The sequence below is a fragment of the Pseudogymnoascus verrucosus genome (genome assembly GCF_001662655.1).
Source record: "Pseudogymnoascus verrucosus strain UAMH 10579 unplaced genomic scaffold scaffold_9, whole genome shotgun sequence".
NCBI classification, from domain to species: domain Eukaryota; kingdom Fungi; phylum Ascomycota; class Leotiomycetes; order Thelebolales; family Thelebolaceae; genus Pseudogymnoascus; species Pseudogymnoascus verrucosus.
The window spans coordinates 128,745-152,569 of NW_017263660.1; the positions used below are offsets into that span (position 1 = coordinate 128,745).

The following is a 23,825-nucleotide window of genomic DNA, read 5'->3' on the forward strand; positions in this document are numbered from 1 at the left end:
GCTATTTCACAGTTCATTTACTCAAAATCAATACAAACTCATCAAATAATTACATCCTATTCCTGAAGCAAATACATGCAGTATGAAGTTTCTTCTCCGATACTTCAACGCCCTAAAGAATGCGGCCCGCTCAGATCCTGACCAATAAAAACGCCACCGCCACCCTCTCCTGACAACGTTTTGCGCCCTAAAATGATGTATAATCCCAATCAAACCATTAAGCCCCGGTTACATAACCATGTTCTCCTTTCTGTCCTTTGCCCTTCGCTTCTCTGCATTCCTCAGATCCAGTCGTGCCTTCGCTGCTGCTGCCCTCTCTGGGTCCAGTGTTGTCCTTGATCTCGTGCTTGCCATACTTGACATTCTACTCGGTCCCAAGTTGCCTGGTCTGACTCCCTCCAAGTGTGCAATGGATCGCGGGCGAACTGTAGCTGGTACAAAAGTTTCATGTGCGGTGATGTCCATGGTTGGTGGGAGTTCTGGCACAGCTTGCTTCTGAGAAGGCGTTCGTCGCAACCCATGGCCTGAAAATGGTCCTGGAAGTGGATGGTCTTTCTTGGAGGAGTCCACAGCCAGTTTCGCGAATCGTTCACGTAAACTGAAATCCGATGCTGGCGGGAGAGTTTCTGGCGTGTGCGAGGCACTCTTATTGCTCCCAATCTCCCCAAGTGCATCAGACTTTGACCTCTGATGTTTTGATCCGTCAAGAGATGTTTGGGCACGCGCCGTCGCTGACCTTCTTCGTTGCAGCGTAGAGTCGATAATCAGCTTTTCACGATCCTGTGGATCTTCGTAGATTTCGTACGGCTTGCTAGCTTCTTGTTCCGTCCTGCGCGTATTCCGTACCTGAGGCATTACGTCCTGTCCTGTCATCACGTTCGCATCTTGTGAAGTCGATTTGAACTGAGTCTTGGTTGGCCTGAGGTCTCCACCGGTCAAATCAGCGGCACGTTTGTCCCCAGTTCCCTTTTCTGACACCAGAGGGCTTCGTTCAACTCTCAACGCAGCAAGTTTCTCTTTCAGGGCAGCCATCTCCTTTTTCAACTCTGAAACTTGGTCGTGGCGCTTCTTGAGGAGATGTTCCGCGTCTCCGCGTTGTGCTTTCGCCGATTCTTTAAGGTTGTCGTACTTAGTTTGAAGACCTTGTAGTAATTGTGCTCGATCATGGCTCATCGATTCTGAAGCTTGCCGGCGTTTCTCACTTTGGTTGAGTTTCTCGTTTACCTTCTCCAGGTCCCGAGACAATTTAGTATTTTCGTCACGGAGCTTAGATGCCTCCCTTTGCGACGTAGAAAGATCCAGTCGCAGGCGTTGTAGTTCGCTCTTTAGGTCGCCTGAGGGCTTCTTAATCTCTCCATTTTCACCTTCTTGTTGTTGATCTCGGTCCCTCAGTACATCCCTAAACTCGTCGACTTGGCTTCGATACTGGACCGCAAGCGCAGTCTGCCTAGCAAGGTTCTTCATCATAGTAGGCGAGTCGTCTTCGATGCCATTCAAGCATCCGTCGGCAATTTGAGCAACGAGTTCAGCAATCCTATCTTCCATCTGCACTGCCCTTTTCTGTGCTTCCTTGAGCTTGCTTCCGAGATCAATCGCCTCTTCGTCCTTCTTCTTGGCGTATGATTTGGCCATTTGCTTGTACTTTACAAGCTTTGTCATCTGAGCCCTCGCATCCTCGTTGTATTTCTCATACTCTGATTTCCAGTAGCGGCCCGACTGCGAATGTGGCTCGTTGAGATCGGTAGTCACGTCACCGTCGAAGTCGTCCATATCTCTCGAGTAGGGCCTGGGTTGATCCTCGTCCCGTTGTGAGCTTTCCAGTATTTGGGGCGCTGTTAGACCTGTCTTTATATCCAACTCCAGCAGCGATTGCGGTGTATCAAGAACGGAATTGTGCGTTTTCGACCCCTCCGTTCTCCTCCTCTTTGTATCCCTCACGTTCTCCAGGGTCTTTGTCAGTGCAGTTCGCCTCAGCGATCTCCCATCTTGCTTAGCAGCAGCCCCATTCACAAAAGGACTGGGGAATTTCCCTGGGCATTCATCTGGGATGCCACTGGTGCTGTTTGGTTTCGCCTCCTTGTCTTTGACGGTTGCGCCAAACGAGACTGATTTCCGACTCCTCGCTGTTCCTGGTGTCATCAGAATTCCTTTCGACGGGCTCGATATATCAGTCCTCAGATTTTGTTTTGGGGCCGGCATGTTTGTTGACTTGGCAATTTGTTCAAAGTAGGTGTCGTCGCTGGCTGGTGCAGGAGTGCCAAAGAGGGCACTTTTGAATGCTCTCGCTGCAAATACTGGGGCTGGAGTTTCGGGCGGTTCCTGGCCGTCTATTGGGGGGTTTTGTCAGTTTGTTCGCTTGTTGTGAAAGGAATGGGCGAGTTTCTTTGTGACATACCCTCTCGACGCGTCTCCTCGCCGCTTTTTCCCAGCCACCAACCAAGCATATTTCGCGTATAAATTGTTTCTCTGTGTTAGGATTGGAAGGAGTAAATCATAGCCAAGGCAATTTGAGGGGTTGAGGGGCGAAGTGGTGGTGTTTTCTCAAATCGTCGTCGGTTTTGGCATCTTTTGTTTACTCTCGTGAACGGACAGGGATTGAGTTGGGAAGTCGCGGGTCGGGCCACACTAGCGCAAGGCACAATGGTAGCCTTGTGGGTGACAGCTCAGCCTCGTCTAGGCGTATAAATACTATGGTTCTAGAAATTTACTACAACGAAGACTTGTTTAAATTCTGATGAAGTGAAACGTTATTCCTTTCTATGTTTCCCTATAAGGGCTTTGCTGGCATCTTAGTAGCGATGAAATCATAGCAATTTAAATACATTCCATCCTAGATTATAAATATACATTCTTTAATTCATTTACTCACTTAAACCTATAAAATTCCTTAGGAAATCATAGTAATATCAGTCGCGGCGTTCACCCGTCGCGGGTTTGGTGCCCACATGCTCGGGAAAGGCGCGCGCACACTACCTGTCGCTGCCTTCGAGCTGTATAAATTAGCAGCGCCTTGTCCAGCTGTCTCCCTCCCGTTTACCTAACATTTCTCGCACCTGATACGCCGTCATTATGTGGCGCTTAGCTCGGCGCTTACCTCCCCGCCTGTACCAATGGCGCGCCATTGAACGGATCCTCCAGGCCAGCCTCGCTGTAGGTGAAAACCCATATTGGCACATAAGCACTTCTTCGAACCGCAATCTGAGACACCTATCTGCGAAATTAGTGTTCAATGGGGATTGGCTGGTCGTAAGCGCCGAAGGATCAAACCCTCCTCAGGTACAGATTCAGCTCCTCTCAAGGAAACTGCTCTCCCCTCCTTAAAATGCTCTACATATCCTTCACTCCACAATTAATTGAACAACAATTCTCGCCATTCCGAGATGAGTTCGGCTAGTTCACCTCTGTCTGCACCGGTTTCTCTTCGCGCCGTCGTCCTTCTCTTGTGCCTGTTGTCCCAAGTCCCATTTGCGCAATCTACGATATGCTATGATGTGACAGGCCTCCAGAGCGAAGTGTTCTTCCCATGTGAACCGGATGCCGAAGTCAGCTCCTGTTGCTACGCAGGCGATATCTGCTTCAGCAATGGACTTTGCTCTCCTAGTGCAGCCACGAAAGCCAAGCATCCTAAGGATTTCTATGTAACCCCATTTTTCTGGAATGCTTGCTCTGATCCAACATTTCAAGACCCCAAGTGCTTCTCAGGATGCTTTAATGGTAAGCACATCTATATTTCAGTTATCATAGTCCTCCATAGATGTTGTAGTCGACAAATGCTAATTGTAAAATAGTTCCTGGAAATGGCGTCAAAAGTTGCCCAGAAGCTGGCCCAAATGCATATTGCTGCTTTGGGTACTCTGGATGCGACTGTACCGACCCTAACCAGGTTGTCACCGCCCGAGCTGGCTCTATTGTTACTACAATAGATCCCAGCGCAACGTACACAAAGAGCACGGCCTCAAGCATTCATACCTCTTCGTCGACTTCTAACACTCATACGCTCTCATCGAAATCCAGCACCCATGCCCCTTCGTCGACCTCAACATCTGAAGATTCAACGGCAACAACCACTGAGCCAAAATCCGTCACGCCTACAAATACATCGCAAGACCAGGAAACTAGCACTCCTACAAATGCTTCGCAGGACCAAGGAAGCAGCACGCCAACAAATGCTTTGCAGGATCAAGGAAGCAAAAGCTCCGCACTCCCAATTGGCGTTGGAGTTGGAGTTGGTGGGGCAGTTTTAATAGCGGTTGCCGCGGCCATAGCAATCATTTTACTACGACGCCGAAGGCAAAAGGCGCCCTACTTGGGACTTCAACTAAAGTACGAGTACGAGACGAAGCCCGATGAGGCACATTACGAAATGATGACAACCTATAATGCCGCTGAGCTATCTAATGCAAACCCAGTACATGAGTTACCGGCTCGCAGATGATCGGAATTACGGAGTTGCAGGTTAGGCGCACTGGGAAGGTTGGGTTGGATGTAATGAGAGTAGACGATGGACTCTGCGAGGTGATTTTGCTCCTCAACTAATGCATATGATAATGATGACGAATCAAGGGGAGCCAGCCAAGCCCATGGCCGCGGCGAGTGGGAAAGGAGTACATATGTTTAACTACCTAGTTGACAATCTTAGAAATGGGAAATAGAAGACCATATCAACGTTGATACCACGTTTATCAGCAACTATTATAGCGCTGCATCTTGGCAAGAAGTCCATCTAGATAACTCAAGGACAGAAGATGCCCGAACTACGACCGCCCGACAGATCATCATGGAGTCTAGATAATAGTGAAGAAGTTTTATTAATTGTTTTCTCGTCTACTCCGGACTGCCAGTAGAGTTGAAGTAGGAGTACACTGAGGCGGCACCCCCCGAAACCACCCCAAAGACCTGCGCCATCCCATTAACAGCAGCAGTCCCATATCCTCCCATCCCAGCGCTCTGCAAATACGCAAATGCGGTACGAGCTCCGACAATTCCTATCTTTGAGTGAATCCAAGCCGCGACCGAGCCTAAAGCGATTTAAACAATGAGTATAAAGGTCAAGTCTCCATCCCTCTGCAAACCACAACTGTTGATAACTCACCAGCAGTAGGACCTGAAGCCCCCCAGCCCATCGATGCGAGGACCGGTCCCGTAAGAAAAGCGGGCGTAAAGACCAGGACACCATTGACGACGTAGAAGACAGTTTGTCCAGGGTGGGCCCTCATCCAGTCGAAGATAAAGGGTGGCACATCACTGATGTTGAATTGGAGCACTACGCCCTGAAAAAAATCTCTGATGATCCGTAGGATCTCTTCTAGGGTCATCATATTGATATAGGTATTCTCGAAATCGGCTTGCTCTTGTAGTTGAAATGGATATGTTATCTACGTTACCGATGCCTGACGGAGATAGCTGGTGTTATCTCTACCTGAGCTTAGGCTTGAGCTTTATGGACCAATGAGGGTATGCAGGATCTTGATGTTGTTGGACTTGCAGCTGTGGGGGCCAGCCTTATATCAGGCTGCGTTTTTGTGCGGCACTCTTGACTGTACTGCCTCTGCGAGAACTCATGCTTTAGAGGGCCCTTAAATATCAACGTTGATACCACGCTTATCAGCAACTATAATAGCGCAGCATATTGGAAAGAAGTCCATCCCGGTAGCTCAAGTACAGAAGATGTCCATTGATTATTTCCCAATATACCCCGTCCTACCGACGCCCACCAAACCTAGAGCTTCGAGACAAACCACCCCGAAATAACCCCACAAGCCTGCATCGCCCCATTAACAACAACAGCCCCATACCCCCCCATCGCCGCACTCTGCAAATACGCAAAGACGCTTCCTGCCCCAACATTCCCCAACATAGACTGAAGTGCAGCCGCAACGGAGCCTGACGTGATATTAATACGACTTTCTATGAACGACAACCCTGAATGAACTCACCAGCAACAGGACCGGCGGCGCCGAAACCCATAGACGCTAGGAGCGTACCAGTAAGAGCACCGGGAGTGAAGATCAAAACTCCCGGTGCAACGAGTAAGGCGGTTTGGCCGGGGTGGGCGGCGATCCATTCGAGGACCACGGCTGGCACTTCTGTGACGCTGAATCGGAATACTTGGGTCAGGGCGGTGAATCCCATGGTACCCATGGTAGTAGCGGCATATTGGAAGATTTCAAAAGTTGTCGCCATATTGTCACTGTTATGCTCAAAACTGCTTTGTCTTTCTCTTGTGATGGAAACGGGAATGTTGTTGACGTTGACGATATTGATGTCCAACACAGACTGATGTCGTTATCCGGATCCAGGCCTCAGATGCGGCCTCCACAGACCAATGAGGGGATGCAGGTTTGATGTTGTTGGACTTGCAGCTGTGGGGGCCAGCCTTATATCAGGCTGCAATTTTGTGTGACACTATTGAATGTATGAAGCAATCGTGTGGTACTACCTCCGTGTGAAGTCTTGCTTTGGAGGACCGTTAAATATTGCGGCTTGAATTCATTAGTTGAGACTGTGGTGAACGAACGGGGACATGCAGGAAGCCTCCATACCATAGGGCACCACCCAACATTAGAACAACATAGAACTCTCTGTAGTAGAGTAACATCGATGGATACCATCCTCAATTTATGCAGCCTTGTAATCTCTCAAAGGATACACACCCTCTATAACAATCTGAATTCCCAGCATCCCCCTCTAATACTACAACCTTCCCCATCCCCACCTAACTATTAAAAATCCTCGAATACAACAACTCATGCCTCCCAATCCACAAATCCACCACCGGCACCGTCTGCCCCGCATCCTCCACCCTCCTCCCCCAATTCCCCCTAATCACCCCCTCAATCCCCCTCTGCACCTCCCGGCTCGCCAACAACTTCTGCGCCTGGTACGGCCCAAACACACTCGCCCTCACCGCCGCAGACAACAGCGCTTTAACGTGCGAGAGCATGTATACATATGCCATCTCCTCCTCCCCTACGCCCGTGATCCGCGCGATGACGCCGAAGAGGGGGGCGAGGTGTGCGGAGGCGGGGGGGAGGTCATCTGTGCTTGCGTTTGCGGACTTGAGGAGGGCTGAGAAATTCTTGAGGACTTTCAAGGTCCCCTCTTCCGCATCAGTGGACAGAGGAACCGCACCGCTAAACGCGCGATCCCAAATACTCAACAGTGCCCTCCCCTGCGCTACACTCGCGCGTCGGCCAACGGTACACATAATCGCGGCATCCAGCGCGTCGTCGAGCTCCAAGAGTCGCTCTGGGTGTCGGTGGCCTGCTAGGACGAAGGGGAGGGTTGCCGAGGCGTGGGAGGAGAGAGAGAGGGAGAGGAAGGTGGGGAAGGAGGGAGGCCGGGTGTGGGAGATGTAGGATTCGAGGCCAGAGCTGAAGGCGAAGGAGCCGAGGGGGAGGGCGGAGTCGGCGAGGAGGAGGAGGAAGTGGGAGGAGGTTGGGGGGTTGTAGACTGTGGGGGCTGTTAGTTTGCTTTTCCTGGATGTGTGGGAGGGGGGAGGGGGGGATACCATTGTTGAAGACGCTGGGTTGGGATGGGACACCGCGAGAAGTTGCGTCCGTGACAGCGCTCAACCTCTCCTCCGCATCTTCCAGTTTCCGCTTCAGCTCGGCAATCTCATCCTCAATCATCTGCGTCTTCACCTCCCCATTTCCAACACATCTAACACTACTATCCGCCATGAATGCATTAGGTTCATCAACCAAAAATCGATATTTCGCGTGATGTCGTCAGACTTCAGGACCATCCTTATCTCAATCCCTTATCACGGAAAGATCGAAATTAAGCTATGTGGGCCCCTGCGCAAACGTGGGGTACCTGGAGCTAGCGAGTGCGGCCGCGTGGTTGACTTGACTCGTTGATAACGTGGGAGGTGCATCTCGATTCACAACTAAGGTCATATCTGCGTTTAAGGGAAAACGGATTGTGCATGGCTCCCCCACGGGGCGTTTCCGGATTACGGGCTCTATCCCGCCTTACCTGGTCATCGGTAACTCACGCCCGGCCACTCGCATCTCAGTTCCCCTCTTCACCACGCCAGAGCTCCAGATCACCACCCCACCACCGCCTCAGTTCCTCAACCTCCAACCCCCCCTCCACAACCACCACCACCACCACACCAGCAAAACCAAACCAAGCAATGCCCCCCTCTCCCTCCCCCTCACCACCCTCCCACATCCACATCCTCGGCCTCGGCAACCTCGCCAAACTCTTCGCACACTCCCTCTCCCTCCTCCCCCACCCCCCCCCATCACACTCCTAACCCACCGCCCCTCCCTCCCCCCCTCCTCCCCCATCACCCTCGTCCTAACCCGGCACGGCACACCCATCCCCTCCCCCCCTCTGGAACTCTGCCTCATCACACCCCACGGGCCGGCAATAACGCACTTAATCCTGACTACGAAATCGCCTTCCACCGCTGCGGCGATCAGGCCTCTGCTCCCGCGGCTGTCTGCTAGTTCGACGATTTTGTTTACGCAGAATGGGATTGGTGCTGTGGAGGAAGTATCTGCTTTCTTCCCCGCGGGTGGACAACCAACATACCTCTCAGCAATAGTAACACACGGTGTTTTCTCGACCGGTCAGTTCAGCGCCACGCACGCGGGGGTCGCGGATCTAAAAATTGGGCCCGTCTCGCGGACCACCGAACTCAACGGCGAGGCGAGGTGGTTGGTTGATATCATTCTCTCCTCTGCGCCACTTGCTGGGACCGAAGTAGGAGCAGATGAACTACTCCACGTCACCCTCGAGAAACTCGTCGCCAACGCAGTCATAAACCCTCTCACAGCCATCCTCCGCACCCCCAACGGCGAGATTCTCAATCCTTCTCTAGCACCGCTGCGGAAGGCAATGGTGGAGGAGACGAGTGCGGTGATACTCTCGCACCTCCGCACGCTGCACCCCGACTCTCCCCTCTCCGAAGCGATGATAGAGCGTTTCAGCACCGCAAGACTAGGGACGATCGTAGAGCGGGTGTGTGAGGCGACGAAGGGAAATCGGAGTTCGATGTTACAAGATGTCGAAGCAGGACGGGGGACGGAGGTGCGGTATATTAATGGGTGGATTGTTAGGAGGGGAGGGGAGTTGGGGGTGGGGGTTGGGGTTAATGAGGGGGTGATGGGGATGGTTGAACGGGGGGAGGTGAGGGGGGTGGAGGAGGTGGATAAGATGTTTGGGTGGTTGGGAGGTTATAATGGGAATTAAGAGGGGATGTGGGTAATGATATAAGGTGGTGATAGGATGGTGATAGAGGATGGTGATGGAGGATGGAGTACGGATGGGAATGGAACATGGACATATAATCACATACATCATTCACATACACATACATACACAACATAATCATAATCATAAGAACACATACAATCACAATCACATCACATAAATAAGAAGAATGATATAAGCGGGTAATTTCTGGTATTTCCACGTCTCCCCCCACCCCAAGGCTCTCTACGACAGCCTCAACGCAAGAGGGAATCTATACACAGAATCGCGAGTTTAAGCTAAGTCCCAAATGGCCCAGACATCAAGTCCATCGACGGCGCCATTCCTTTCCCTTCCCAAATTTGCCTATTGCCCCCTTTATTCAATCTTCCCATTCCTATTTACACTTTCCATCCATCCATATTTGTGTGTCCTCCCCCTAATCCCCCGCGCGCAAACGTGTCGTCAATAAAAGTGGTGTTAAAACTAAAAAATCTCAAGAAAGACCAGGTCTCTGAAAACAGTGTTTTTTTTGGAGTGTGGTTTTTGGGTGTTTCGATTTTTGGGGTTGTTTGGTGGCGTTTTCAAAGAGCGGAGATAAGTGAGATTTTTTTGGGGTTTTGAAATATTTGTTGACGTCCGTCGTTGGGGGGTTTAAGGTTGTGTGTGTGTGTTGTTGTATGTATGTTTGAAACGTATAAGAATGAATAATATTAAAAAAAGGGTCGTCGTTCGGAAGGTAGAGAGAGCCAAACTACAATTGGAGGCCGGCGACACTGTCGCCCCAGCCCCCAACCCACTCAAGGTCTCCGAGGTTATCCTTGCGATAAACCTCCTTGGCAGTATAATCTACATTCTCCTGCTCCCTAGCAGGTGTGCGGTTATGATATACTGCCGTCGTTCGCGAAAAGATTGGTGTGTGGTGATGAGTATCCTTGCGTAGCCAGGATGCATCCTTTGCCTTGTGCGCATTGCCGGTCGCCGCCGGCTTGTAATCCAAAACGCCAAGAGCCCCAAATCCGGAGCTCGCAGTTGTTGCTGATGATGCCATTCCTACAGATCGCTTGCCGCGCCAAATCTCCGGGCTCTTATCCGCGCTGTGTCCAGTGTATGCTCGGCGACGAGCACCAAGTGCGGCCCATTTGTCCATGGGGTTCGACTTGCGCTTGCATGGTGGAGAGTACAGCTCCGCTGAATTTTTGGCGGGGGATGAATTCTGGAAGAAGAATCCATCGTTGACGTTGTCGCCATCGATATCGCTGATGTTCTCCTGGTCGGACTCGACTTCGTTGACAGTTGGTTTGATATTTATATCTGAAGAGCTCTTGGTTGAAAGCACAAGCTCCTCCTCGTCATCGCTGAACTGAGCAGCAGTCTCATCCTCTTCGAGCTTGATCTCGTCGTGGCTGAAGGTGCGAGCGTTCTGGGCCTGTCTGCTGAATTGATGATCCTGCTCTTCCTCTTCAAACTCCTCATCGTACATGTCGCTCCAGCTCTTGGAAACCATCTCCTTCTTGCCAAAGACAGAAGACATAGCCTTCTGCTTCGTAACGTTGATTGGCAGAGAGCCGGAGATGGGTGCCAAGTAAGGGAACCTCTTCATCATGGGACGGCTGTTAGCCAACGAGAAGACAGAGCCGCCAACAGACGAGTTCATAGCAGATGCCATCGAAGATGTCTGAGCACCAATTGAAAACCAATCCTTGGCGCTCTCCTCGGACTTGGGGAACAAGTCCTCGGTGTAGCTCTCGGTGTCCGGGATGATGGACAATTGGCGGATTGGCTGAGGTGGGCTGGCGTGCAAGGCCTTGGCCCACGGGAAGGCGCTGGAGAGTTCGATCTGGGGCGTCTTGATGGTTGGTGTGCGGAGAGGCTCGCGGTTGGCACTGGCAATGGGCTTGCGAGAGATGGTGTGGTAGTCATCCTCGAGCTCGTCCGAGACGGTGAAGCTGACGACACGGTCGATGGCATCACGAGCGCCTTGGAGGGAACGCTTCTTGGGGTCCAAGCTCATGCAGTTAAGAATGACCTCGAAGGTGTCCTGGGACATGTCTGCGAAGACATCGAAGAGCGCCTGGTTATCCCGGGAGAAGTCGAGGAAAAGTGGGTCGGCTTCAGTTGGTGTCGTAAAGGGGTTGCGAGAAAACAAAATGTTAAGCAAAATGATGCCGATGGCCCAAATATCAGCCTGAGCTGGCGAATATCCAGCGCCAGCTGAGTCATATTGTTCTGGGGCCATGTAGCGGTCACTACCAACAGTAGTCTCGTATGACCAGGTGTCCTTGGTTGCCAGCCCAAAGTCGCCAAGCTTCATGCTGCCATCCTTCATGAGAAAGATGTTCTCGGGTTTGATGTCACGGTGGTACATCCCCTTGGAGTGGATGTATTCGACCGCATCGATTAACTGGATCATGAAATCCCGAACGTGCTCAGTTTCTAGTGGGCCGCAACCAGTGCGAATAGCTTCGTACAAATCGCCATTGGAGCAGAACTCTAGGACGAGGTAGACGTGGTTGTCCGTCTCGAAAGAGTGAATGAGATTGACAGTGTTCTTGTGATCGCCGAGAATGTTGTGGCAAGCGAGTTCCTCAGACTTCTCATCGATGGCAAAGCTGGACTGAACGTCTTGGGCGGCAGACTTCTTGGTGAGGCACTTGATGGCAACGTTCTCGCCGGTGAGCAGGTCGTTCGCCAGGAAAACCATGCCAAAGGAGCCATGGTTCAAAGGCGAGACGGTCTGGAACCGGCCGTCGAGAACCAAGCCATCGTAGAAGTTATCTCTTAAGCAGTCCATTTTGAAGGTGGTAGCCGTCGAGGTATGAGAAAAAGGGGTTGAGGATGGTGTCGATTAATTGAGAGAGGGTGATAGATTGTAGTATACACCAAACGATTCTTAACGTATTAGCCTAAGGACGGCAATATGAAGTCGAATGCTTTTGTCTGTTGAAACAAGGTGGTGGATGGCAGTCTTATGCTGAATGTATGGTGGACAAGACGTGGTGATGCAAAGGATGGTGCTGAGAGTGATTGATAGTGTTGCTTGAGATAATAATGCTCCGTATAGTATTGAAGAGAGGAAAAAAAGTTGAAACTCCGTATCGTATAGTGTCAGTGGCTCATTGGGTGGTATCGAATTGCTGGTAACAAAAGAGAAGTGATCGATTGATCGTAAACGGGGAAGGTCGACAGGTGGACGAGTGTCCGGAAAGGAAAAAAATAATATATATCGTTATAATGACATGAGAAATCGGATAAAGTGCGAACGAGGTTCGACGAGTGATGGAAGTCTCGAAAAAAGAGTTGTGTTTGGCTTGCTGGAGGATGTCGAATCCAACAAAGGAAGTAGTGGCGAACTGGAGTAGGTCAATCAACGGAGACGTTGGTTGTCCTGGAAGAATCGAAGGCACCCGTGAATAGGTGGCCGGTAGATGGTGAGGATGAGGGAAGGTAGCACTGAGCTGACGAGTTGGGGAGGTATGACTCGATCGATGGTGCAGTCGACGAGATCGTTGGGAGAATGAGCCAGCAGGCTTTTATAAGGAGGCTGATAGCAGAGCGGCAGTCATCAGCTGACGAAGTTGATTGTTAGAACAGGTAGTCGAAGATGTGACTCTTCGGCCGCCGTGTTCACGAACTTGTTCGACAACCTTGATGGTGGAGTACGCGTGGAGCCTCGGAGCAAGACGAAGCAAAACCGGGATTTATGCTGAACAGTTGCGGCTTTGAATTTTCGAGCAGTGATTGAAAGAGTTTCGATTGTTGGTGACACAAAGAATGTCGAGGATGATGTTTGTTGTTGGTGTTGTTGATTCCTCGTTGGTGGTTTGTCTCAACAAGTGGTTGATTGGGGGGGTCGAGGTTCTAGGTGGCGATTGGGGGGATGAGTCGAAGGGTCGAGAGTGAGATTGGGGTGTGAAGAGAAGAGGAGAAAGAGGAGGATGGATGAGCAACTGCGTGCACGAAATCGAGCTGCGTCCAGTCCTATATGGAAGATGAAATGAAGTTGTGGATGTGATGAGAGAAGGAAGAAAGCAAGAGGAGGATAGTCGGATGGAGAGGAAATGGGGTCAGTCATGGACGGGGATATCAGGGTGTACTTGACTTGACGCCGCGGATTGCGAGGTAGTGGATGCCTGAGGCAAGAATACATGGGGGAACGGTACAAAAAGGTGGGAATGGGTGTGGAAAGGGTGGGCAATGCTGGGAATTGCTGGCGGTCAAAGAAGCGCTAACGCAGGCTGAGCACTAGCGCGGTCGGAGGGTGGCACGCTGGCAAAAGGTGTAGAAGGTGCTGGAGCAACCGCCAATCTTCCATTTTGGGGTGCGGTACCCGCCAGTCAAAGTTACTGTAGGGAGTACATGCCCCGCCCGTGTTGATTGAGGAGGCCGTAACCATACCAACCGTGGGAGTATGAAGGTGGACGGTCGGGGTTTATGGACACGAGACCAAGGGCGAGGCCGAGACTTGAACCACACCAGACCAAGACGACCAAGACGACCCAGACGACCAAGACTCACGTCGACCTCATCTCCGAGTGGTACTGTTTACTACTGTATATTTACTACTGTACAGTACAAACATGAGGGGAAGAGGGAAAAAGAAGAATAGGGGAAATACAGTACAGCAACACAATCGGCATCAATTCCTATAGTAGATTGCAACCACCCTTCGATGATGCCGAACATGCATTCTTCATGTGCCAATTCGTCACTCTGAGCCCATTCTTCATCATCAGAGACTCTCCCCTCCATTCAATCCCTTGCTTGTTTACTTACTCCTGCAGCAACCCATACACACTCCATACGATGTTTACACCTGCGAATGCCTGAGGTTGCATGGGATTTACCTGAGATTGCCTGAGATCTGCCTGAGATTGATTACAGGTGTACACTTCGAAGTGTATGTATCTCCGCACCCCAAACGGTTGGTCCTGACCGTGTCCAGCACAACACAAACTACTACTAAGCTACTGTACTCTAATCTACTCTACTGTACTCTAATGTACGTGCATCCACGCACTCCCAGTTGTCGAGGCAGCAAGTGTACCATGACGCATTTGGCTTAATGCACGTCCCCCCATCCTCGTCTGGAGACCAATCGATGAACCCCGATCGACCACCTTAGCTCAGCAACGTGAGACAACGACCTGTTGCCGCTTTCACAGTTTCCTGTTGTATGTACTCTTCCACCACTTTCTACACATAAATCTGCACTGACGGCTTGGAGAAGGGTACATATCCCGATTACTCCTAGCGGCAGACACCTGGTTGGCTGGATTTGTGAAGCAATCTTATGCAGCCTTCCTGCCTCTGGGCATCCACACCAAACACCACCACCACCGACCGCCCATACCGTAAATCCATCCCACACGCCTTGGCAATACAACGCCCAAGCAACGACCAAGGAGTGGCAGGAGAGGCAAAGAGGCATCATGCGCATACACCACCCGTCCACGCCGCCCATACCACACCACTTCGACTAATCAAAGACAAAAAATCGAAGACACTCGAAGGGTCTCTCCCAACAAACGATAGAACCGTGACAAGTATACCCCCATCAGTCAGTTACAATTAGCAATATCTCTAGTCTCTCGGCAAATGGAATCTTCGGGGTCTTTCTGCTCTCCGAACGAGCGAGCGGGAGTATTACGAATATCGATGGCGATGGCGATGGCGATGTTGTATTCACCCTTACCTGGCCTCATACAGTATCTCACCTCACCTCACCCCGTTATTCCAAAATTAGATGACGAATGCTGCGTAACCACACGAGGCGGATAGCCGGCCGCCCAGCGCGTCTAGATCAGGAGCGCGAGTCATCACCCAACCATTCGTTTCCTGTGAACCTCCGTTCTCGCAACTGTGAACTGTACGGACGACGGAGTACTGTACTCGTATACCTCCTTACCAAACATCGCCTGAATCGCCTCCCCCATTCAAAGATTCGCGGGTAGAAGGGTATCGCATCTAGAATATGGGGAAAGCAACGCAAGCAAGTACCTCGGCGCAGTCCCATAGGTCATCACATCATCAATCACGGAAATAGCACAAGGCCAGGCTGTTCATCTCAGCGCCAAAACGCCTCTCTTCCCCCATTGACCACCCAGACGACCGTGTACTCTCTCTCTAACTGTACTGCTGTACGTACTTCTAACCAACCACCACCCACCAACCACCCCCATTGACCATCCCATCCCCAGCGATCTTCCCCCCAGTCGACCGCCGTTGGGCGTTTGTCACAATCTTAAATTCAGCAGTTAGTAGACCACATGCTCAATTATAGCACCAAGCGTCGCAGCAAGCGTTGCAGCATAGCATGGCAAGTACAGCGGCGGGCATTCGTCCTTACATCGGTGGCTGATCCCCGCGGCGCCTCTCTGGACGGCAGGTCCGATAACTGGGTGGCTTTTGGAGAGGCGAGTCAATAGTCAGTTACTTACCCTCAAAAGGGGTGATCTTGTGCCATCATCACGACGGCTAAATTGTCTCACTACGCCATCTTCCATCTTCCCCCTCTGCCCCGACTGGCCGTACCGTACAAAGGTGTCTTCGAGCCGTCGAGTTAAGGGAAGTGGTAAGTGCAACGCTATTACTCGTGCTACGACGGACTGGGCTATCGTTGTGTAGGGGGCCGCGAATCCCGTGCTACGTCGTTGTTGTCGTTGTTTCACCGATAAGCAGGCGCTCTCAAGGCATTGAGGGGGGAGAGTGCGAGGTACTTGTCCCCCCCGCGGAGTTGGGTGAGGAAGTGATGTACCACGATACCTTATCCAGGGACTTTTACCTTCCTTGCCCAGGAGGGAACCGTTTCATGAGTCCACCTCCTTTGCTACGATCAAACACATCAGATAGAGTACTCGGCATTAAGCATCAAGCAATCACGACTTAAACTGGTCCGATGTTTCTATATCCGCCCATCTATCTACCCCTCCACGCCTTATCCCATCCCTCCCCCCTTCCTCGGCTAGATCTTTCTCAAACGTGAACCTTGATAACCACAACCCGTTATCTATCTCCAGACGAGACGGGACGGAGAAGAAGCTCCAACCAAACTCTATCGCCGTATCGTGTATCGCGGGATCGACGACGGAGGGACCAAAACCTGCTCAGAGGCGAAGTGTGCTGCTTCATACTTATGTAGTGCTTAGCAGTGTTAGCACCCATTCACAATGTTCGAAGTAAGTTAGTAGTAGTTTAGGAGTGATCAAGACTGGTTAAGACGGCCTTAGTCCCCCCCTCGTCTCCAAGAGTCCAAATAACCTTCAGCCCAGCACACGCGACGAACCAATAACTTCCCCGCGCCGTACACCACCTCCGGCCAAGCGACGAGTCCCTTGGGGCGCGGGTGAGGAGGAGGATGAGCCAGCCTGCTTGTTTGGGGTTTCATGCTCAACAGAATTGGCGTCGTCGTCCTTTTGCCGCTTTACGGAGTATAGTAACTTGTTGCTTCCGTTCGTCTGGTAGTAGTAGGCAAGTCTACAGCGGAATTACTCCTCCTCCCTCCTTTCCCTGTTAGCCGATTCACCCGCGCCCCCTTCGCTGATCCCGACGACGGACGGACGACGGCGTGCTGGTAAAGCCAACCACTCGTCGAAGCCCGCCAGTGCGGCACTGACTGAGTCTGGCTGTTTCTCTCCGTCTTCCCCGGTTTCCTTAGCATGGAGGAAGGGACGGTACTGTACTGTACTACTTCCCCAAGTGTAGAGGCTACATACACCCAACTTGGCTCTCTTGAGACAGTTTCGAGGCCGTGGGTGTTGATTTCAAATCTCATCTGCCGTTCCAGCCGTTTTGACTGACGAGGCCTTGAGGCCCTGACGAGGCCCTGATGAGGCCTTCTCTGCCGCTTGGTCAAGCGCCAGGAAGGCCAGGAGGATTCAAGGGGCTGGGGACTTACTTACTTGGCTGCCGCCGTCCACGTATTGTACTGTACTGTAACTGTGCAGCAAGGTGAGGTAGATAAGGTAAAGTTCATGTACACGTGCCCAACCGCCCTTCCCAGCCAAAGCAAACCCACTATCCCCATCCCTCCCCTCCTCAATGGGGAAAATTTCCATCCATCCTCCCATTTCCATTCCCACCCTTCCCACTTCAAGCGTCGCACAACGCAGCAAAACTGCAGACCCGCCTGGCTGCTGCTGCTGGATGGATGTCGTTTTTACCAACCACCCAGCTTGTAGGTGCAGCATATGTGGATGGATGGGGATGGGGCATGCAATGGGGGGATTGGGGAGCCAATGGAAGGGGGGTTAGTTAGAAGCTAAGAGCTGCAGGTATGGAGAGGGGAGATACGTGGAGGGAGGATAAGACAGCGATCATGCTGTTTGGGTACCTGACATGCAGTGTGTGGTGTGTTTGCCAACGTCGGGCGGCGTCGTGTGTTTGGCTAGACTGCCAGCCATCTCTCTCTGTCAACTCTGCCGGCAAGTGATGTGAGAGAGAGAGGAGGGAGAGGAAGAGAGGGAGTGGCTGGTGGAAGCACCATGTTTGCCAGTGCGGGGGAGGGGGTTTGGAAGGGGTCCTGTCGTGGTGTCGTGACACGCGCTGGTGGACTCTGACAGGTCATATCCCGCTACGTGGATGGTGGTGTCTCGAGGGATGGCTGGCGAGCGGCCATGACCACCACGACGACCACCATCTCCACCACTGGCAACACCACCACAACCACAGCAACCACAACAATAACAAACAGACAGGTACGGTGCATCAGTCTACCACAGCAAGGTGAGTCCGGGGTAATCAATCACTCAGTAAGAAACCTTGCTCCTGTTCCAGACCTACAACGTCGCCGTTACGCCGGGCATGCAAACCCGAGACAGCGCCTCAGAGGAGGCGTTCGCAGGTGGTTCTTGAGGCGTGACTTGGGCGGCCTGTGTGTCTGGTGGTTGGGGGTTTGAATTACTCGATTGGGGATTGAAGCCGGATGGATGATGGCAGCACGCAAGGAGGATGGGGTGCTGGGTCATTCATGATGGGGAGGGCGGCGGCGGTGAGACATCGTGGCCGTTTGGATTTCTTCATCTTCAATTTCTTCGCGACCGTGAGCATCGCATTGGAAGAGAGAGTTTAACGGCCACACCATCTGGTATCAATATTCAAACATCCAACAATCGTACCCACCACTATCAAAAAATCTCTTCAATCCTTCCATTTCTCAAATAACTTTTCCAGACCGCTCCTGCAATCCCATAGTAAACAACCCCCATCAAATCCCATCACTCCACACAAGGCATAAACAGAACCCACACCAGCTCTCCCCACCACCAGAGCCCGGCCCCGCTGTGGGCCAATGCGATGCGATGCCATGCCCTCCCGCCCTACCTCCCGCTGTACACCACCCACCAACATCCCCGTTAGCGTGCGCTCACCGCTATGTTAATCTCAGCCTGCATCTGCACTATCGAGGTTGCTTCATCCACACCTCTTTCCCTTTCTCAGCCGTAAGGCCCATCAAGGCCAGCTACCAAGACCAGATGGGTCGAGGAGCGCTTGCCTAATACGATTTTTTTCCCTTACCCAGCAGAGTTTTCTTCCGGCTTACACAATAACACTGCGCTGGAAGACGCGAAGAAGACGTGTTGCCGAGGGGAGGGCCGGGGCACCAGTCGCTTTACGGACCCTCGCACGTGGGTTTGCACGCGTTCACCGCTCAATTGGGGTGAGAGCTGAGAGCTGAGGTGTCGTTTCTTCTACCGGTGCCATGTTGCTAAACGGCGCGGATCGTAACGGGGAGGGGAGTGAGTGGGGGGGGAGGTTGGGGGAGGTGAAGAGTTTTCATCCCAAGGAAAAGAGTTTGCGCTTCATTTCTGCTGCTTTTGGGTCTGACCGCCGCCGCCGTTGGTGGTGGGCTGGGGAGTCGTCGTCGTTGGTTTTGGGGTTTTGAGAAAATCTCTTGATAGTTATCACGTGATGAGGGTGGTTTTTATATCACGTGTTGGGTTATATTATGATAATTGTTTTTGAGGTACGTTTTAAAGGAGGATTTGTGTCTTCTGGAATTTCTTCTATTATCGATGAGAGATGCAATGAATTAGAGAATAATATACATGGTCACATGATATATATATAACTGCCGGTGTCGCCAAGGCGGACACGGGGCAATGCCATGAACGACGTGTGTGAGAAGTCATGAAACTTGGTCTGTTTCGAGGAATATTCAGGCTGTTATTTTTATATTCTAGATGCCGCTGGAGAGTATCAGGTTCGGAAATAGGCGCGGGGAATCGGGTATTGGTTTTGTATCGAATTATTCTTCATGTGGTGAGGCATTATTATATTATCCCAGATATAATATGGATATTTCTCAGATGAGTTTTATCGATTCCTGAGACGGAGAAAAAAATAGCACCGGGAGAAAAGGATAATAGTACTAAAATAGCTGACAAGCCACACCTTAATCACTCCGCTTCACCCCGCATTCTGTAGATACCCGCCTTTATCATGTCAGAAACTTTACAAACTCCGCGCAGCAGCGCCAAAGTAATTAGACTTAGCGACCCCCCAAAAAAATAACAATGTTGCGTGCCTACTTCTGTCCTTTCCGTATTGGCCAACTTCACTCCACCTTTTAGTAGCCCGCGGAAAAGCTAAACACCACAAGGGGTAGCGGGGCCGGAAGGGAGGAGGGGTGGCAGGATGTCAGGAGAGGGAGCGGGGAAAGGGGCAGGAGGGAGGTATCTAAGGGAGGGGTGATCTGACTTCGAGGATGATTAGGTTTGGGCTGTTTGCTTGACTCGTAATCGTGTATATTAGCTATGAATGACTATGCGAACTACACCTGAGTCCTGCTGCCATGCCTGATAATGAGCTCGGTGGAAGCGTCTTGTGCTCTGATGCATAATTCTGATGCATGAGGCATTTGGTCATTAGATCATCATACTGCAGTCAAACTCGCAGAACAGTGAATTAAAGTAAACACCCCAGCCATCTCTATTCTAGAATATGTAATTTCTTGAAACTCATCTTCAAAATCGAGATCACAGTGAGACATCCATGTCTTACCTCCCCATCATTCACAAAACTCCCAGCCATCAGGGTCTGAAACATCATTCATGACCTTCTGACATCTATAAAATTTGCAGCACTCGTGCCCTAGATATATAAAATGACACTAAACCATGGAAGCACTGGGCCGTAATAAACTTCGGGGTGCATTATATTGGAGAAGCCCCCCCAGCCATCATTTCTAGCCGCTATATAGAAAGCTCTAGATCAATCCATGTCTTTAAATAGAGGTCATGCTAAGATAGCGATGTCTCACCTAGCCCATCATTCGGGAAATATCCCAGCCTTCAGGGTCCGAAACAGTCGGGCAAGATCCTGTGATCTCTAGAAACCTCGTGGTGGACGTGCTCACTGACCGAATCCTTCGGAGGACGTCGGCGTTGGTATCGGCGGCGGTTGGTATGCGGATGCCACTATCCGGCCTCCCTCGCTTGTGCCTGAATCTGCGCTGCAAGGCGAGGCGACGCCAGTCACTCCCCCTTGCCGTGTGATCCATGCTAGAATCCAGGAACGCCTCATTTTTCTGTCGTAGGATCCGCGTTTGTGCCGGTGCTTCGCTTGGGATGCTTTCTCAGTGGTCAAAAATTCATATCCCAGATTGTGCAGGGGATCGTGGAAACTAGTAGCTCCTTATTGGAGTACTGCATTGTTGTCGAAAGTGCTTACTGGTGGCCATTGGAGGAGCGTCGAGTAATCGTCGACGGCGTTCCAATTACCATTCCACATACCCTGAAGAAAATAATGTCAGTAATCTAGTTTCCAACCTCGAGATGAGGAAGATGGCGCTGTATCTTACCCATTCAAAGCCTGTAACATCTGGTACGGTCTCGGTGACCCGCTCCTGCGGCAAGACGACCGGCTCCAGATGATGCACAACATCATTGTTCAGTTGAACCTTTTGGTCTCCCCCTTCCGCGACTGGCCATTGCGTTGCCTTTACCTTATCCAGTACGAATGAGAACACTCCATACGCCTTGGCAGCATCCGCAGACTCATCCTTCCCGAGCCTCCAGAACCCAATGGCCGTCTCCAGCGCACCCACCATCTCGAATTTTCGATTAGAGCCCCAACGAGAAGCATCACTTGATATCTGGCCACTGGCACCGTGTTGAACTTCGGCGTATAAGTCCAGCGCGACTATTATCGCAGCAAGAAAGAAATCGTGCGTCGTTAGCCTGTGGAAGTGTCGTTTCTGGACATTCCGCGGGCAGGTAGCGCCGTGGTCCAAGACTAGTGCAGCTTGATGGCTTAGCAAGATCATGGCAGCGTCTATGCAGTTATCGCGGTATTCGATCGCTGCTGGGTAACGACGGGCTTGTGGTACGAATTTCCTGTACAGGAGACAACGGCCTAGATGATACACGCTGTCAACATCGATGCGTGATCGCTGTAGCTTCGCAGTTGCTGTGTCGCTGGCCGTGGGGGTAAATGGTTGGACACGGAGATACCGAGGTATCAGCTCTCTGGCTTCTAAAAGAGCTTCGTCGTGTTTTTGGAGGTCTTCGCGCTGGATTTTAGTACGGGATCCTATGAGTTCAATGATATCACTCAGAACAAGTATGAGTCTTCCTTTGACTATTGTGTAGGAAGCTTCTGTTGCTTCCTCCAAAGCCTCAGAAGGTGGGAGCTCTGTTGTAGTATCGTCGAAGTCGTCGTCGGAGATATTTCGTGGCATCGCGCAGGTGTAGTCGCATCTGCGAATCGTGGTGGGAAATGATAGCTTGAATGAGTAGAGGAGATCGGTGCGGAGTATGACGGCCCATAGTCGACTGCGCATTTCTCCTAGGAACGGACTGAGTCTTCGATGGTCGCTTGCGTTGCGATGTATTCCCATTCGCATGGCCAGACGGATGGTGACGCCAAGTACTAGATAGCCTTCCATGCCAGTATCCTGAGCGGTCATCCATTCGACCTGGATATATAACATCAGAGTTTCAATCGTATAATGGACGGGATTGGTATAATCCGCCGCTAGGAGGCATTCGACTGTGCGCTTTCCAAATTCCCAAGGAGTGCGAAGAGCATCAGCCAAGACTGGTGGCATTTCAGTCGGGTCTCCATAAGATAGTTCTGCTAGGTGCAGCATGGCAAACATAAGCCCAAGCCACACGATTCGCCGTTGCGTAGGATCATCCCAATAAGCTTTATACTAATGCAGACATTTTAGCTATCAAACGCTAACGAGCTCAGAAATGGAAGCTCACCTCTTTACGAAATGTACGTTCGTGTATTATAGCTGTTGAGTATCAGAAACGATCGGACAAGGCAGCCATGACAACATACGCATTATCCAGGAATAGACACTGAAGTAACGATCAACAAGTATGTCGACTACAGCTCTCGGAGGTAATTGAGCAACGAGCTCTTCTTGGCTAACTTTGATGCCTGTCCCGCGAAGTAGACCCGATCTGCCTTTGGCATCCCATGAACGTTCCTTATATTTTAAGGCATTGCGCTCATAGTCTTCGTGGTTTGACGCAAAGAACATGCGGATTTCGTCAATCTGATAGAAGAATAAGCCAACCAGACAATGATATAATGGGTTTCTTGCCCAGGGGGTTTGAAGCTAACCTCAGCCAATATTGATACCCAGTGTGAAGAACCAAGGTACTCGGTATTGTTCAACTTATCAACTTTCATAGCCCCTAAAGACTCAGTAATGCCATCAAATTCCCGATCATCCACGTGACTCGAGTCATCGGACTGAGGGGTTTGGTCTTTTTCCCCCATGACAGACCGTAAAATAGACTCTAGTTTGTTAATACGAGCAGTTAAAGCATTTTTCGTAGTTCTATCCATGACGATTTGGTCGTCTCTGTTGGTGCCGCGGGACTCAAAGTGGCATGTGGTGGCATCCCCAGATTTGGAGCAAGCCCCGCATGGTTGCACTCGATTGCATTTCAGTCTGGTACAACACAGTTAGTATCGCGTATGATGTATGCAAATGGATGGAGACAGGAGATATCTAGCTCCTCAAATTTCTCAAGAGCCTTCTTACTTTCTGATCCGGCAGTGGTTGCAGGAAACAGGGGGCCTGTTCCGTCTCCTCTTTCGGGCCAGCCCTTTATCCGCATGTGCGACATCCATGGAATCCATCAACAATTAAAGCGCCCGAGGCTTAAAATATTTACAATATGGCATGAGATGGCCAACAATTCATTCTGATTAAAACAAGATATCCATCCACGGGTAGAGAATCTATCTGTTTGCGCCCTCAGGAGTCAGATGAATTGCCATGGGTTTGGCAGCCGGACTAGCGTGCTTTGTAGTCAGGGGTCCCTGTCGCTTCAACCACACAACTTCAACGACGTCACGTTGTCAAGAGGATTCCACGACCATGGCATAAAGGGGTTTCTGTGATAGTTTGCCTTGTTGAAACATGGACATCGCACATATAAGTGCCTTCTGGTGGCAAATGGTGCCGTAGCCTACCGTTTTGGAGACACCTTGAGCAGATAAGTGCCTTCTTCATTAGTTGCAAGGCTCTTTGGACGTTTCCTTCCGTTTTACTATATTTATCTCAGATTTCGCTCGTTTCCTTCTGTTGTACATGCGGACGGGAAATTCCACGCACATCTCTCAATTCTGTGGTGGTTCTTGGTATTTAGCCATCTGGC

The 23,825-nt window shown here is 51.0% G+C and overlaps 8 protein-coding genes across 8 annotated transcripts; 2 read left to right on the forward strand and 6 right to left on the reverse strand.

The window, feature by feature from the left end:
* Positions 1–20: 20 nt before the first annotated feature.
* Positions 21–2,572, reverse strand: VE01_02313 (uncharacterized protein). The gene is made up of 2 exons (XM_018271823.2): positions 2,396–2,572; positions 21–2,327 (listed from the first exon to the last, which is right to left on the reverse strand). Exons 1-2 carry the CDS (start codon positions 2,442–2,444, stop codon positions 229–231), a joined length of 2,148 nt encoding a protein of 715 aa, XP_018132681.1. The 5' UTR covers positions 2,445–2,572; the 3' UTR covers positions 21–228.
* Positions 2,573–3,198: 626 nt separating this feature from the next.
* VE01_02314 (uncharacterized protein) lies at positions 3,199–4,667 on the forward strand. Its single transcript, XM_018271824.2, has 2 exons — positions 3,199–3,714; positions 3,789–4,667. The coding sequence occupies exons 1-2, from the start codon at positions 3,381–3,383 to the stop codon at positions 4,433–4,435; spliced, it is 981 nt and encodes a 326-aa protein (XP_018132688.1). The 5' UTR covers positions 3,199–3,380; the 3' UTR covers positions 4,436–4,667.
* Positions 4,668–4,791: 124 nt separating this feature from the next.
* On the reverse strand, positions 4,792–5,453 carry VE01_02315 (uncharacterized protein). Its single transcript, XM_018271825.2, has 2 exons — positions 5,093–5,453; positions 4,792–5,018 (listed from the first exon to the last, which is right to left on the reverse strand). The coding sequence occupies exons 1-2, from the start codon at positions 5,316–5,318 to the stop codon at positions 4,825–4,827; spliced, it is 420 nt and encodes a 139-aa protein (XP_018132687.1). The 5' UTR covers positions 5,319–5,453; the 3' UTR covers positions 4,792–4,824.
* A 122-nt stretch (positions 5,454–5,575) lies between these two features.
* Positions 5,576–6,183, reverse strand: VE01_02316 (uncharacterized protein; the record flags this gene model as incomplete). The annotated part of the gene is made up of 2 exons (XM_018271826.2): positions 5,576–5,883; positions 5,937–6,183. The coding sequence occupies 2 exons, from the start codon at positions 6,181–6,183 to the stop codon at positions 5,720–5,722; spliced, it is 411 nt and encodes a 136-aa protein (XP_018132686.1). The 3' UTR covers positions 5,576–5,719.
* A 532-nt stretch (positions 6,184–6,715) lies between these two features.
* Positions 6,716–7,896, reverse strand: VE01_02317 (uncharacterized protein; the record flags this gene model as incomplete). Its single annotated transcript, XM_018271827.2, has 2 exons — positions 7,511–7,896; positions 6,716–7,452 (listed from the first exon to the last, which is right to left on the reverse strand). Exons 1-2 carry the CDS (start codon positions 7,680–7,682, stop codon positions 6,716–6,718), a joined length of 909 nt encoding a protein of 302 aa, XP_018132685.1. The 5' UTR covers positions 7,683–7,896.
* On the forward strand, positions 7,725–9,204 carry VE01_02318 (uncharacterized protein; the record flags this gene model as incomplete). The annotated part of the gene is made up of 2 exons (XM_018271828.1): positions 7,725–7,809; positions 7,874–9,204. The coding sequence occupies 2 exons, from the start codon at positions 7,725–7,727 to the stop codon at positions 9,202–9,204; spliced, it is 1,416 nt and encodes a 471-aa protein (XP_018132680.1).
* Positions 9,205–9,401: 197 nt separating this feature from the next.
* Positions 9,402–13,261, reverse strand: VE01_02319 (uncharacterized protein). The gene has a single exon (XM_018271829.2). The coding sequence runs from the start codon at positions 11,996–11,998 to the stop codon at positions 9,959–9,961; it is 2,040 nt and encodes a 679-aa protein (XP_018132679.1). The 5' UTR covers positions 11,999–13,261; the 3' UTR covers positions 9,402–9,958.
* Positions 13,262–19,968: 6,707 nt separating this feature from the next.
* Positions 19,969–23,809, reverse strand: VE01_02320 (uncharacterized protein). The gene is made up of 6 exons (XM_059463432.1): positions 23,207–23,809; positions 22,780–23,113; positions 22,492–22,711; positions 22,413–22,444; positions 21,005–22,357; positions 19,969–20,937 (listed from the first exon to the last, which is right to left on the reverse strand). The coding sequence occupies exons 1-6, from the start codon at positions 23,302–23,304 to the stop codon at positions 20,839–20,841; spliced, it is 2,136 nt and encodes a 711-aa protein (XP_059319910.1). The 5' UTR covers positions 23,305–23,809; the 3' UTR covers positions 19,969–20,838.
* Positions 23,810–23,825: the final 16 nt, after the last annotated feature.